Genomic DNA, 16,600 nt, shown 5'->3' with positions numbered 1-16,600 from the left:
AGCCCCTAAGGGAAGACCCAAGTACTGAGAAGGTAAGGACCCCACCCTGCAACCTAGCTCAATAGCCAACTCCTCCATCTCCACCACTTCTCCAACTGGAATGATTTCACTCTTGGCTAAATTAATCCTTAGGCCTGACGCCGCTTCAAACCAGAATAAAATCCAACTTAAATGGTTAAATGCTCCTTTCTGGCCTCACAGAATATAATTGTATCGTCAGCAAAAAACAAGTGAGATATGATCATAGAGGGTTCACTGCCACCCCTTATATTACACCCTGATAAGAAGCCCCCCTCCACAGCTCTCCTAATAAGAACATCTAACACTTCCATCCCCATAACAAAGAGATAAGGAGACAGGGGATCTCCTTGTCTAAGACCTTTAGTGCTAGGAAAGAAACCTGCAGGCACACCGTTAACCAACACTGAAAATTTGGCTGAGGATAAGCAGCTCCACATCCACCCCACCCACTTTGGCCCAAAACCCATTTTTTGCAACACCTTCAACAGAAACTTCCAGTTGATACGATCATAAGCTTTTTCTATATCCAACTTACATATAAGACCCTTTTCTTTTCGTTTCTGCCACGAGTCTATCACTTCATTTGCAATTAAGGAGGCATCAAGAATTTGTTTTCCTCTCACAAAGGCATTCTGAGAAGTAGAGACCACCTTTCCAACAACTGTCTTCAGTCTGTTAGCTAGCACTTTAGCCAATAACTTGTACAACCCCCCAAGTAGACTAATGGGTCTAAAGTCTCCTAGGTCCTCAGCCCCACTTTTCTTGGGAATCAACACCAAGAAAGTATTGTTGAGGCTCTTGAGGAAAGAGCTATGTTCGTAGAATTCCTTGAACATTTCTAGAATCTCCTCCTTGATAAACTCCCAACAGCTTTGCCAAAAGGCCAGAGTAAAGTCATCCGGGCCAGAGGCTTTATCCTCATTCATCTCCATCAGGGTCGCATGGATTTCTTCCTCTGAAAAGGGCCTCTCCAGATTCTCAGCCTCTTGATGGCTGATCTGTTCAAGCTGAATTCTCCCAATATCTGCCTTCCACCCCGTATCTTCTGATAGAAAATTTTTAAACGCATTAGCAATTCCTTCCCTAATTTCCTGCTCCTCTAGAAGCCATTCCCCATTGATCTTAATTCTCTCCAGAGAATTATTTCTACGGTGAGCACTTGCCATACGATGAAAGAACCCCGTGTTTCTATCCCCCTCCTTTAGCCATATTTCTCTTGAGAGTTGTCTCCAGTGAGTTTCCTCCATCATCACCCATATTCTGTAATTTTCTTTTGCCTCTTTCTTCAACTCTGTTTCCTCCACAGTCAGAACTCTCTCGTCTTCCTCCCTATCCCAGAATTCCACCTGCTGCAAGGCTTCAGATTTATTGCTCTCCAGCTTGCCGAAGACTTCCCTATTCCAGACTTTCAGCTTCTTTTTTATTTCCTTCATCTTGGTAGCCAACTTGTAACTAGCACTGCCCCTTACATCAATTCCTTGCCACCAGCTGCGCACCAGCTCTTTGAAACCCTCAACCTTAAGCCACATGTTTTCAAATCTGAATGGAATCGGCCCACGTCTTATCCCACCCCCCACTAACATTATTGGGAAATGATCAGATACCGGACGGGGTAGTCTACATTGATTAATCCCACTGAATTGGTCTATCCAGCAAGGAGTCACCAGAAATCTGTCCAAACGAGCCCAGGTCAGATTATTCTGGCCCCCATTCCAAGTACATTCTCCCCCCTGAAGAGGAAGATCCACCAGCCCAAGATCATTCACAGTTTCAGCAAATTTCCTCATTGCTGAGCTAATTCTTCTTTGTCTACTCCTTTCCCTCGGAAACAAAGTAATGTTAAAATCCCCCTTACACACCAGGGGTCTTCCCACAACCCTCTAATTGCCCCAAACTCTTCCCATAACGCATCCCTTTCCACTTTAGAGAACGGGTCATATACTCCCGTAAACACCCAGACAATCCCATTTTCAACGTTCCGGAATCTGCAAGATAATGTGAACTGTCCCTCCTCCCAATCTATAGTGTCCAAAGTCCTCTTATCCCAACATATAAAAATTGCTCCCGAAGCCCCCTCTGCATTCACAGCTTTCCAATCTAGGAATCTCCCAGAGCCTAAACTTCTCGCTATGCTATCCGTCATAACTTGCATTTTTGTCTCCTGAATACAAATTAGGTCCACCCTCTGATTTCTTATAAACGTCTTAATCACTTTTCTTTTGGAGCTATCATTTGCTCCCCTTATATTCCAGCTCAGAATTTTCACCTTCATTGGACAATCACAATTTGGCGCCCTTTGCCCTGTACCGAGCCTTTCTGTTTCATCCCCCCTCATAATTTATGGAGCATTCCAACCTTCTTAGCTCCCTTTCAAATTTAGACTTTTCCAGTAGCTCTTTGCTATGAATTTTCTCCCGTCTTTTTCTGATTTTGGTCAAAAAATTCAGTATTTCCTTCTCCAACCCCTCCGTGGGGAATCCCAGGAACTGGCTGAACCTCGCCAAGCCACTCTCTTCCCATTTGCCCTCCAGTTCCCTTCTTTCAACTTGAGCATCATATATGTCCCCAACCCCATTCATTCCCCTGCCTTTATCACTACTGCTTTTGGATAGTCCCAATTCCTTGCAGCCATTCATCCTTTCATTACTAGCCTCATACACTGTAAGCCACAATGAATTATCAGCCCGAACTGCCTCACCCAAATCCCCAGAATGATCGAAAAACTCCCCCTCCGGAGTCCGATCAAAAAGAAAAGAATTGAGATGAGGATCCCCTAAATCCCTTTTCCCCCAAGAACTAGACCCCATTCCATACCTCATTGCTTCCTCTTCGAGCGCCCTATCCGTCTCTGTCAGCCTGACCCCACCTTGGATCTTCCTTGTGTCGTCAGACTCCCTCGCAACGAACGGCTCTGGTGCAAGAAGATGACTGGGGACGAGACACTGCAACAGGGAGCCCATCTCCTCTTGGGCTACTGACGATTTTGGGCCCTCCCTTTGATTACCACCAGGATCGGGCTGTTGGGAGCAGCCCTTTGACCCACTTGGGCCTTCGTTTGACGGACGGACAGATATTACAAACAAAAGGATATTTAAACCTCTGAATTACTAAGACCCCCCCCCCCCTAAAGGCTAATCTATTCCTTTCCTTCCAAACCATCCAAAAAATTAATAACGGAATGGAATTCCAGAATTTTTTCTTTTTTTTTCCCACAAAGGAACCCCCCCAACTATATAAAACCTCCTTTACAGTATAAGGAAACACCCACTTGACCCCAACTAAGCCCAACACTAAGTCCCAAAGCACTCTAGCCACTGTACAATGAATAAGTAAGTGATCCACGCTTTCCGCTTCGCAAGCACACAAAAAACACCTATTCGGGAGCTGCCACCCTCTTTTTTGAAGCCTATCAAGAGTCAAGATCTTTCCCCAAGTAGCTTCCCACGCGAAAAACATGATTTTAGTTGGAACTCTTCTCACCCAGATCTTATTCTTCGGAAAGTTGACAGCCCTAGCCCTATTCAGCCAACTGTACGCATCCTTCACTCTAAACTGCCCACTTCCCCCTCCGTTCCAAACAATTGAGTCCTCCTCCCAAGTAATCCTAACTCCTTTTAACGCTTGAAGCAACTCACCTATCAACTCCACCTCCCAATCATTGAAATCCCTAATAAAACACAAATTCCAGCCTCCTTCCCCAACATTCTGGTCCCACAAGTCTTCATGCATAACTTTAATTTGGGTTGTGTGACGGGAAAAAAATGGGAGGATTTTTGAGGATAAAACAAGGAATTCAGAGAATCTTTGGGATTCTATTCATTTCATTGCTTCTCTTTGGGCTTTTTGTTCCAAGGTCTTTAAGGGGCCTCCCCTTATTGTGTTACAACTTGATTGGCAAACGGCGTGTAATTCCCTTGGGTTGGTCTAATCTAGAGAGTTTGTTCGTTATTACATTGTATTTTTTTGTTTTCGTATTCTTGTAGTTTAGTTTTCTTTGGTGGGAGGATTCCTCATTCTTCTCTTGTACTTTTTTTTTCTATCAATATATTCCTTTGTCGTTTCCAATCAAAAAAAAAAAAACCTGTTATACACTTTTAAGATATGAATGAGAAATACAATTTTTCTCCACAAAACATATCCTTCATTGTTCTACTATAACCAAAGCCACTTTATATTATGGTTTGCCTATACAAATCTTCTTCTAAAACAATATGGAGTTTGAAACCTTTGAAATCATTGGGAATTTGATCAAGTTTGACCCAATCGATAACCCATGACCCAAATCATGTCCAAATTGGTGGAAAGGATAAATGTGAGGTCGTCAAATAAAAAGCTAATGGAAAGCACAATATCTTTGTTTAATCATCAAATAAATTAGTTCTTTTTGCTCTCTTTTAAAATTTAACTTTCTCATGGTTTTATCAAACAATCTTTAGCACTACCATCACTATCACTTTGTAGGATCCTCTAAGGAATCATGATCATATCTAGTTGTTGTATTATCATTTTTTTTATCAAACTAGATGTATTATCTTCCCATTAGAGTTAATGTCTGCTCATTGTTCTTCTTCATCCATCAATTGTAGCATTAGTTTAACTTATCTTCAGTAATATGATCACAATCATATATGATAGCCAGAAAAGCAGTCAATGATTCCACTATGTCTTCTTCCCAATCACCTTTCCCCCTTCCATTTGAAGGTGTAATTGTAAGTCAACTAAGCTCCTCTTATTTTGCAAAAAGTTTAATCTAATCATGGACATAAAACAAAACTCATAAAATCTAAACCAAAATCTCACAAAAGCATAGAACCATTAAAAATCAACGAATATTGAGGCTTATAAAACCCTTTAAATATTTGAGGCTTAAGCCTCAACAATCTTGAGGCTAAAGGCTTAAGAATGTAAGCCTCGACTAAGTAAGGTTGAAGCCTTGATTACCCTAAGTCTATAGCATTAAAGCTAATTTGTAGATTAAAGCTAATTTGTAGAGTCTCACCTTGAGGCTCAATACCCTTTTAAAGCATTGTTCATATTTGGCACCTTTATTTTAAGGGTTTATAATTATAATTTCTATTTGTAAGGAATAGATTTTTAGCTCCTTTATTTTAAGAATCTCATTAATTATTATGATTGTTTTTTTCTTTTTTTATCAGAATTAATTATTATGATTGTTATAACTTAGGAGCAGATTGTAGGGATTTGGTTTAGACTCTTCCTTGCATAGTTTTAATATATATACTTGTACAAGTTATGAAGTAAAAAATCAGCAGTTTCTCTCTCTAAATCAGCATGGTATCAAAGCAATTTCTGTGATTGTTAGGTTTGAGCTATTATTGCTAACCTATTTCCATTGTCATCCCATCCTTGTTTTTTAAATTTGGAACTGCCTTCACATAAAGAATTGTGTCCAAATTGGTGTCAACAATTTCTGGTTCTGGCATAGCACCACCACTTATTCCTTTGGCTGTGACAGTTCAACATGATAACATGAATGTGCAAATGTCTTCTAACAAACTTGATGAGAATTACTTCGCCTAGTCCTAGTTCATGAAGCTGCATATTAAAAAAAGGGAAAGTTGTATACGCAATAGGAGAAACAACCAGCTATTTCTGATCCTTCCTTCTCTACTTGGGTGAAGGAGAATGTCATGTTCATATGATGGCTTCTTAATTTGATGACTTCGAATATTAGTGCTACTTTTCTTCAACATCTTACAGCTCATGCTATTTGGGATGTTGTGGCTCAAACATATTTTGATGGAGTGATGCTTCTTAGATCTATGAACATAGGCATAGGCCACATGAGAATAGACACAGGGGAAGACATTGACTAGCTATTTGTTTGCTCTTCAGGCTATTTAATAGGAGCTTGATTTTCTCAACCATGTGATATGGTGTGTTTTGGATACAGGAAAACTAAACAAGAGATTGAGAACAAGAGGGATTATGGTTTTCTAGCTGGCCTTGACCCAAGTTCTGACCAGATTAGGGTACAAGTATTAAGGTAGGATCCTCTTCCTAATCTCCATGGTGCATATGCCTATGTCAAGCATGAGAAGCTTCATCAGGCTACTATGCTTGCAGGTGGCTTACAAGAGAGTTCAACCTAAGTATTGTTCAAGCTCCAATTGTACTAGTTACCTCCAGCTCTCCAAAAGTTGGACACAAGAAGTCTTTAATTTGCACACATTGTAATAAGATGCTGCATGCTCAAAAGACATGTTTCAAGCTGAAAGGATGTCCAGAATGGTTTTAACTCAAATTCCAGAACACACGTCATATATCCTCTAATACATGATCATACTTCACGACTCAACTATCACATTCTCAAGTCCAACAAGATCAAATAAATGGAAATGCTTAGAGTTTATCCCTAAATGCTTCCTGTAACTTAACTAATGTATGAAACTTTGGATTATCCCTAAACATCTATAGTCATGATTGTTGAGTCATCTTAGATTGTAGGTTCAATACTATAGATAATATTTTTTTTTGATAAGTAAATACTATAGATAATTTTTTTTTTTTGATAAGTAAATAAGATTTCATATATAAAAGAGACGCTAAAAAAGCGACTCAAAGTATACGTAAATACTATAGATAATATGAAACATGGATCTAGTTTTTTTCTTCCTATAGCACTCATCTTGGTATTAAAAATGATAAACCAGAAAACACATCTTTTATTATGTTAGGGGAAGGTTTCAGTCCTCTTAACCATAGTTTTAAAAGGCTCAAGGCGCACCAAAATGCAAAGTCCTCTTGGAGCTTGAAGTGCAAGGCGCACCTAAGGATCGTGCTTTAGTGAAGTGAGGCACACCTTATTTCACATATATATTTTTATATGATATAATCAAGGGCCTGGGACTTCACAACTTCTATGTCCTTAACAAATCTTTACATGGTAAGTGGAATTAGAGATTTGCTATAGAAAGGGATTCCTTATGAAAAAAAATCATAATAGGAATGTTTGGAGAAGAGGACGGGGGGTGGTGTTCGAGAAGGGTGAGAGTTGGATATGAAGTGGGGGTTTGGAAAGCCATCATATACGAATGGGAGGTTATAAAAGGTAGGTCTTGCTTTTTTACTTGGGAATGGAGAAGAATTAAATTTGGGAAAGACTTGTGGTGCGAGGATCAAATTTTGAAAGAAATCTTTCCAAATTTATTTTATGTTGCTTCTAACAAAGAGGGATGGGTAGCAAAGGATTGCGAGGTGGTTGGGGAAGGGGCGGTTGGAGCTCCCATTTTTCAAGGCAGTTTAATGATTGGGAGTTGGTGGAAGTGAAGAGTTTCTTTCAGAAACTATAATTGGTAGTAATTAAACATGAAGTGTAGGAAAAACGAAGGTGGAATGAATCCAAGTGTGACAAATTTTTAGTGAGATCTCTTTATTCTTCCTTATCTAGGGGATTTAGAGAGCCTTTCCCAACTAGTATTGTGTGGAGGTCTTAGGCACCAATGAAGGTCAACTTTTTTGCATGGGAAGCATCATGGGGTAGAATCCTTACTCTTGACCAACTCAAAAGGAGGGGTTGGACTCTCCCCAATAAATGTTACTTGTGCAAATGTGTGGAGGAAACGATAAACCACTTGCTTTTACATTGTTCCAAAGCACAAATGGTGTGACACTTGATTCTTGGTCTTTTTGGAGCGGAGTGGGTTATGCATTCTTCAATGAGAGAGAACTTGTTGGGTTGGCATGACTCTTTCATGAGGAAAAAAGGGAAAAAAGCATGGAGGGTCACTCTCTTATGCTTGTTTTGGACGCTCTTTGGAAGAAGAGGAATAGAAGAGCTTTTAATAATGTTGAGCAGTTAGACCAGCAATCAAATCTGCTTTTTTGTATACCTTTAGGAAGTAGGCTAGGGTGTATATAAAGGATCACACAATGTCTATATTAGATTTTGTAGATTGGTTCAGCCTAAAGTAAGGAGAGGGATCTTTTTGTTTCTTTTCTTTGTCACCAATGCGCATTTTGTATACTTCATGTGTACTTTGCACCACCTCATTTTAGGCACTACTAATACATGTTTTCTTGTTTGCCTACCAAAAAAAAAAAAAAAAAAACTTATGTTCACAATCTATCACTATTAACAATGGAGAAATTGATGTTACCCATACAATTAGAGCAAGGAATTAACACGGAGAAACAAATCATTAGGTTATGTACCAGAAGCATTCTAACTAAACCAAATCTAAGTAGCAGTTTTCTGAATGTGAGACATGTACATTGGTGTATCCAATATATTAAAAAAAAAAAAAAAAGATAAAATGAAAATCCGTTTGAGAGGAAGAAAAATCTGCAAGGCTCTAAAAAGGCAACAATAATTCATGCAGCCAAATGTTATGCAACCAAAGAATCTTATCAAAAAATGCAAGGAAATTAGGGGAACAAACTTTGAAAAATGAGTGGCCTAAATAGGTGATGATGAGAGGACTTGAGGAACTATGTGCAAAGAAGTGAGTGTTGATCAAAGCACTAAATCAGGGAGTGGTAAAAGGTTGAAATATGGCATAATAATTGCATAAATCAATCTCAGTTGATACTGATGGAAGAAAACAGGACATGTGGAAGGATACTCAAAGCCAACTGGCAAATATAGGTGGAACCCACACAAAACATGGGCAAATTACAGCCACAGAACTGAATAATGCATGAGAATAGAGATGGAACCCACTGGTAAAGGCCTACATCTAGTGAAGAATGCTGAAATAAGGTCAAAACCCCCAGTCATCCATCTGAATAAATGCTTTATCATACCCTGGTCCAGAAAATCCTATTCTTGCCCTTTCAAGTATAGAAACCAGCTTATTTTACTATTCTTATACGCATACTTCCTGTATACTTTGGGACGATGTTTTGGCATTTCTTTTTTTATATATACTCTTTGTGTTACATATCAAAAAAAAAAAAAAATATTAACATTCTCATACATTAAACTCACTTGGAAATTTGCTCAAGTTCTTGAAGTAACAAACAAAAACCTCACAATTAGTCATAACCCATTCAACATGCAGTATTACAATTTTGTGCGTTTACAAATTTGTAAAACTGAGAACCAAACCATCAAAAATCAAATATCGCAGATACCACATGTAACTAACCAAAAATGAATGCCTATTTATCAGTTTGCATGTCATTTATGCTACTCCCTATTCCCAAAACTTGAGGAAAAAAAAAACAAAATCAAACTTATTCATGCCATGACATCCATTCATAAACGCATAAAAGCATGCTAAATGAGAACAGTTTGAAACCAAAATTCCACTTCACTTCTTTACTGAGGATGGGTGAAACGGAAAAGAACTAGCATTTTAGATCTTAAACTTTTGCCTGCTAATAAGAAGACCAAAGACCTCCATCCAATGGAGACTAACACAAATATTTGGCTTAGCTAATACGTTTCATTTTCTTTACAAACCAATACAACAGAGAACACAAGACCCAAAATTAATTTCTCCTTTCTTTGCCTTAGTTTTCTCTGCACCCAATTGCAAGATAAATCTCTCACCCGAATATCCTATCTAATGAACCTTATACTGGATAGTTGAAGATATAAACAACAAAACAGACATTAAAAGAAAACCTACTTTTCCACGCTTAATATACTTCTAATCCAATATACGCACGAAAGATTGAAACCCTAATGATCCGTTTGGTTGCTGAGGAAGGAAAAATTGGAATCACATTTCAACTATCTCTACCACACCTGTCATCAAGATTCCTAATTATCACTCACTGCCCTCCAACATGTCAGAAATCAAACAAATATCAACGTACGAAAACAATAAAAAAAACCAAACCGAAACAAAACAAAACAATAACTCTTGGATGAGTATACAGAGAATGATTCTACCTTAGAGAGTTCAAGAAGAGCGTTTTCACGAAGTTCAGGATTGCTGAGTTCGAGCACCAAATTCTCGGCGGACGCCAACTTCCGTTCCTTGTTGACCTGAGCTCCGGCGGGGTTGGCCGCCGAAGAGGGCGGACCTCCGAAGGGGGCATTCATGGATAGCGATTGAGGCAGGTTCGCCATGGCCAAAGGTGCAGATATCGAAGGCCCTTCTTTCTCTCTCTCTCACTTTCTTCCTCTGTTTCTTGTACTTTCCTTCAGTTTCTCGCCGTGGTTCGTCTGTCAGTTGATTTCTTTAGAGGGACAGTTCCATTTTCGGAGGGGGTAAAAGGCCCAGCCCCACGTGCGTGTCTCGTGCGTGGGAGCGCAGGCTATTTTCTTTATACCTTTCGTATCATCGTATGTCATTAAAATCAATATTTTACATTTTTATGTTTTTTTTTTTTTTATCTAATGACATTATCGCTTTTATTTTTCCATTGTTAAACTCTCTTATATATTTTCTTTAATTCTATCTATTTGAGAAATCTTTGAATTATACTATACAAATCCGAGAAAAAAATGAAAGAAATTAATATTATGTTTGGTTTCAAGTATCAAGAAAAGAAAAAAACTTTATACACAAAATAATTTTCTCATATTTAATTATATTATAAAAAAATATAAAATAAAATAAAATATAATTAAAACTAATTAAAAACTTATATATTTTTAAATTATTTAATTTTTATATTAAAAAATTAAAATAAGATAAATGAAATAAGTTTTAAATTGTTAATTTTAAATTTATTTTTATTTTTCTTTGTACTTATTTTGTTACCATGTTTCAACCATGTGGTTGTGACTTGTAAGCTCTGAAAGCCTTTGATTCGTGAAAGGCGTGTGATTCTCCCAACTTTCATGACCATTCCAAATCCATGAAATATTATAACAGAAAAATATTGAAGTAATGCGGAAGCATCAATCCTACAAGAGGCCTCCCCTATCCAAACGCTTAATCATTAATACCGTCGAGTATCGTTAATGCCATGTTTGATATACAGAAATAAAAAATGGAAATGAAAATTTTCTCTTTATTTATATTTTTCCTTAAATGCAAATAAATTTGATAATTTTAATTATTACATTTGGATGTAAATAGGAATTGAGGGTTGAAATGATTATTTGTTTCAATTTCAATATTAAGTAATAATAAGAATGAAAATAAAAAAAATGGGCAATAATATTTGTATATATAGTCTAAAATAATATTTTATTTTTATTTAAAAAAAAAAACTCTTACACTATATATAATTTAAAATATTTTTATTTTTTTATTTTATATATATATATATATATATTAAAAAGACATCTCTAAGAGTTTCTTTGCTAAATAATAAAAACTTATTTGAGCTTGTGATTTAAAGACAAAATTATTTTTAAAAATTAATACCTTTGTTTGGATGTTGTTCTTAAACAATAATTTAAAAAAATAAAATAATAAGTTTAATAATTTTAAAAAATAGTATTAGCACTTATTAATTGTAAATTATTATTATGTATTTTTAACAAAATAAAGCAATTATACTTTATAAGATGTTAATATTATATTTTTATAAAATTTATAAATATATATATATATATATATATATATATATATATATATATATATATATATATATATATATATATATATATATAATTTATGATTTTATCATAATATTACTACTCATATTTTTATTAAAAAATATTTATTTTTACTTTATTTTTAATTAAAAATAATTTTTATTTTTAATAAGACTTGGATTAAATTTATTTTATAATATATAAATTGTATTTATAATTTATTTTTTCAAAATCAAAATAAAAAAAAAATTATTTAAAAAATGATTTATCCAAAAAGGTTTTTTGATTTTTGAATCCTTGAAAAATATTTTAAAAATAACTTGCACCAGATAATCGAAATGCCCCTTAAATCTCACTTATAAATAAGATTTCATTTCCTTTAAAATCATTGATGATTTCATTCTTATTATTATTTAAATTATTCAAACATGAGAATATATGTCACCACACATTTTCACGTACCAAAAATATTATATAAGTGTAAGGTACACATCGAATGTCCTTGAAAGCATTAGAAGGTACAGTGTTGAACACTTCAAAAACTATCTAACCTTATAGTTTTGAACACATTTCTCGATGTCTCATTTCGAAACCTCGAAAAATGAAAACATAGAAAAAAAAATGATAAAAATGCACTTTAGTATAGTAGAGATAATTATTTATTTATATTGTTAAAAAAAAAACAAATTTTTTTTAAAAATTATGTTCAGGTTTTAGAGAGAATGGAAGAGAAGAAATGGAGAAAAAAAGATGGAAGATGAGTGTATATTGAATTTTAGGGTTATGTTTGCTTCTTCAAGAAGCATCAAGAAAAGAAGAAAAAAATTGTTAAGAAAAATATTTTTCTCATATTTAACTATATTATGAAAAATATAAAAAAAAATAAAATATAATTAAAATCAATTTAAAACTTATGTAATTTCATATTATTTTTTTTATTGAAGGATTAAAATAAATAAAATAAGCTTAAAGTAGCACATTAAAATAATAATTAATTTCAAACTCCAGCTTGTATGAGATACATGGTGGCCTCAGTTCTCTAAAACTCGAGTCATTGTCTGTTCTTATAACACAATAGACCATTTTCCTTTATAAACAAGTACATTCACCAAGAAGTTGGGTAGTCAAGTAGTGGTGTCTCAAAGCCCTCCACTCCATTGCTCCAAAGGAGCAATTCCTTTGAGCAGCAAGACCATCCAATATGTTACCTTCAAATTGGCAGAAAAGATCAGTCTCCAGCATAAATGTACCAGAGCTTCTTAGAGAAGTGATCAGTCCAACCATGGCAGCATTGTTGTGTGCAGCTCCCACAATGACCATAGCTATAGTTCTTCCTTATATGCTAATTTGGTTGCTGAATTATGAAACTCCACCACCAACTCCAGTCTTCGTCTGACTAGGAAAGGAAGTGATGCACACAAGCCATACAAGCTTAATGAATGTCCACCAGGTTTGTCATATTTTCTCTGAGAAATCATATAATCTGCATAGCAAGGTCATATGAGAACATGAAGGGCCTCATATTCTTAAAATCCGGCTTAATTTGTAGACCTGCATAAATTGAAGAGATAAAATCCACATCAGGTTATAGGCAATCCATGATGTTTAATATGAGAATGCAAGCTGCATATCAGAATGCTTGGTTATAATGAGCTATTCGATTCGAGGTAAATAGTGCAAATATATACATATATACTTTCTAATTTTTTTTTATTTGTCCTTAAAGCAGCTCCTATGAAATGTATGAGGCTCTCCAATAACACCCTGAAACAAATTAAAACAATTTTTAAGCTGTAAATGTGGGAGCAATTTCAAACTCTACAGGAAGAGTAGATTATATAAGGAATTGGCTCCTGATTCACTGCGTCCAGGATTAAGAGTGGGAAGCAGCACTAAGTTCCTCAGCATTTAATCACTAGAGGCAGAATATGACAATTTGGTAGTCAGATGTGAGTAGTGTCTATTTACAGTCACAACCAAATCAGATTATCATAACTAGTGACCTTTGGTTTCATTTGCCTTATTTCAAAAGCTGTCGAAAGAATGAAATATGGTGGGATGTTCACAATCCATGTATGGGGTTTCATACCTCTCAGAATAGTGGGTGCAATTCTGACACCAAGCAATGTAAGGAAAATAACAAATCCCAGTCTAATGCCACTACCAGAGAAATAAATGAATAAATGATTGCAGCAAGTAGCTACCAACCTGCGCAGTTCTACTGGGAAGAGACACTTCTAAGCAGTTTCGGAGACCGTCAACTCTGCAAAGATAAAAATGATAGCTCCGTAAGTAGAAGAATACAAAAAACCGTCCAGCAACAACAATGTTGGGAAGGTAGAAAAAGATTCAAGAAACTCTGAGTACCTTCTGTTAATGGTTCTCTGAAGATATTGCCCTTCTTCAATAAGTCCTTGACCACCATACTTTGTTTCGTCTGTATTCAGTATTATCTGCACCATTGCAAATCATAAATCTTGTGAAAATAACTAACTAAATCTGTAGAATATCTGAATGCAAGAGAGACCATGTAGAACGGGACCATAGTTGTTAACTTGTAAAATGTATCATGTATCGTTTTTCTATTTTTTCATATTGTGTATCATGTCGAATTGTGTATTGTTAGTTTCTATATAGTGAAAAAATAAATAGGAAAAATATGCATACATGTACAAATATCGAAAGTATGATGCATAAAATAGTGTATAATAAATTTCATGAAAGATACTAGGATTTAAAGATTTTAAACTATATCATATCCTAAGAAAACATTGAATATTAACATTTTGAAAAGTTTAATTTAAAAAAAATATGAATTTAATGTGTAGCCTCATCACAAAATTTACAAAAACAAACTTTTAAAATTTTTAGATATAATTTTTGGTTCCAAATTTTCCTAGGATTATATATTTATATGTTATTAATACAGGTCTTTATGTATTATCTCCAAAGCTCTAACTTTTATATTCGTAAAACTAATATATTGCATAAAAATTTTAACTTACAAATCACTATCATTTTCAATGTCAATATTCCAAATGAAATTCTCTAATATTCATTGTAAGAAAATATTTACTTCACTTCCAACATGACATTTGACAAGGATGTAGTTTTTCATATAAGATTATTTTACCTCTCTTCCTTTTACAATCAATTTTTGACCTGACAGTACATTTTAAATAATTGATATAATAATTCTATTAAGAAAAAAAAAAATTGAATTTGATTTTTTTTTTAAAATTATGAAAAAAGGTTAAAGGTGTATGTATTGTTGTACTATTATATACCATATTGTATCATGTATCATATATGTATATATAAGATACACTTAAAGTATGATATGGATTGTGATACATATCGATTTTTATTAAAAGTATATCATATGATTGTATTGTAAGTTTTTAACAACTAAAAATGGGACCAAAACTAACATTGGTTGCTACTGTAAAAAATTGTCAAATTTTAATAAGCCATTTTTTTCCTAATTATAGGTAGAAGCTGATTATTACTTCGAATCTTTTCTTTATGTTTCTTTAGAAAGAATAAATATATGCGGCTTCCATATCTAATGCACACCAAATTCTGTTGTATATCAAACCCAAAGCATTCTACCTGTTTGGGGTTTATGCATATCCTTTCTTCCATTATTTTTTGATTGGAAACAACACAGAGATATATTGATAGAAAAAAAAGAAGTACAATAAGAAGGATGAGAAATCCTCCCGCCAAAAAAAACTAAACTACAAGAAATTACACTGTAAAACAAGCGAACTCTCTATAATGGACCATTCCTTATGGAGTACACACCGCTAACCAGTCAAGTTGTAACACATTAAGGGGAGTCCCCTTAAAAACCTTGGAACAGAAAACCCAAAGAGAAGCAAGAAAAACAATAGGTCCCAAAGATACTCTGAATTCCTTGTTTTATCCTAAAAAATCCTCGTGTTTCTTTCCCACCACACAATCCGAATTAGAGCGATGCTCGCAGCTTGCCACAAAACTATCCCCCTCTTAGATGAACCAAAACCATTAAATTTGATGGATATCATGTCAAAGATGCTCCTCGGGAGGACCCAATCTGTCTTAGCTAACTGAAATAATCTGTGCCACAACCCAATCGTCAAGGAACAATGAAGGAAAAGGTGATCTGCTGATTCCCCATGCTTCATGCACATAATACAAATATCAAGACTAAGGGCTTTATAGGGTCTTCTCACTTGTAGCATGTCATTAGTATTCACTTTCTTGTGTGCCACTAACCAGACAAAGGACTTCACTTTGAAAGGGACTTGAGAATTCCAAACGAACTTAGAAGGGAAAACCTGAGGAGATCCAGAAAACCGAGATAATGCTAGAAAGAAAGATTTGACTGAAAAAAGCTCTGAAAAAAATAATGGCCAAAATTTGGCATCTAAAACCGAAGGAGATAGATGCAATCCATCAAGTGACCGCATGAGGCCTTCTAAGTCCTCTATCTTAAAATCTGAAAGGTTACGACGGAAATTAAAATTCCAAGAGCAAGGACGAGTAGAACCGAGAACTGAAGAAATAGGAATATTTTTATCCAAGACTACTCTAAATAGTCTTGGATATTGGGTTCCCAAATGTTGGTCCTCCCACCACAATTCTTCCCAAAACCGAATTCTTTCCCCATTTCCTACCACAAACTGAGTAAATAAGGAAAACTCCTGAAAAACTTGTGCAATAGCCTTCCAAGGATAGCGATGTGACCATCTGACTAAAGTGTTAGCATCCCAACCATTAGAGTGTGAACCATAAATGCTTAATATGACCTGATTGCCATAGAGCTGAACCCTCTCTAGGGTACCTCCACAACCATTTCCCTAAAAGAGCGAGATTCCTCAGAGAAATCTTCCCAAAAACCAAACCCCCTATTGTCTTCGGTTTACACACAACATCCCAACTCACTAAATGATCTCTTTTGCCTTCCCCAATCCCTGACCATAAAAAATCCCCTTACAACCTCTCGCTTTTTGCAGCCACTGAAGTGGGTAACTTAAATAAGGAAAGGAAGTGATAGGGCATATGGGTAAGACAAGATTGGATAAGAGTTATCCTTCCACCGAAGGATAAGTAAGCCTTTTTCCACTCATC

General features: G+C 35.3%; 2 protein-coding genes across 4 annotated transcripts in view; both read right to left on the bottom strand.

The window, feature by feature from the left end:
* Window positions 1-10,185, bottom strand: part of LOC117908866 (CCR4-NOT transcription complex subunit 9) — a 35,962-nt gene extending 25,777 nt beyond the window's left edge. Inside the window, exon 1 of one of the 2 annotated variants that reach the window (XM_034822663.1) lies at window positions 9,884-10,185. In XM_034822663.1, coding sequence (XP_034678554.1) covers window positions 9,884-10,063 — 180 coding nt within the window. In that variant the 5' untranslated portion in view covers window positions 10,064-10,185. The remainder of the gene's footprint in view (window positions 1-9,883) is intronic. The other variant, XM_034822662.1, reaches the window with a different exon arrangement.
* A 2,261-nt stretch (window positions 10,186-12,446) lies between these two features.
* The window catches only part of LOC117909024 (1,4-alpha-glucan-branching enzyme 3, chloroplastic/amyloplastic), a 39,024-nt gene continuing 34,870 nt past the window's right edge, over window positions 12,447-16,600 (bottom strand). For both annotated transcript variants that reach the window (XM_034822925.1, XM_034822924.1), the window contains exons 19-21: window positions 13,853-13,938; window positions 13,694-13,748; window positions 12,447-13,036 (exon numbers count right to left, since the gene is read on the bottom strand). In XM_034822925.1, the coding sequence (XP_034678816.1) occupies window positions 13,004-13,036; window positions 13,694-13,748; window positions 13,853-13,938 (174 nt within the window). In that variant the 3' untranslated portion in view covers window positions 12,447-13,003. The remainder of the gene's footprint in view (window positions 13,037-13,693; window positions 13,749-13,852; window positions 13,939-16,600) is intronic.

This window comes from Vitis riparia, chromosome 19 (genome assembly GCF_004353265.1).
Source record: "Vitis riparia cultivar Riparia Gloire de Montpellier isolate 1030 chromosome 19, EGFV_Vit.rip_1.0, whole genome shotgun sequence".
NCBI classification, from domain to species: domain Eukaryota; kingdom Viridiplantae; phylum Streptophyta; class Magnoliopsida; order Vitales; family Vitaceae; genus Vitis; species Vitis riparia.
This window is presented reverse-complemented; position numbering and strand designations above follow the sequence as displayed.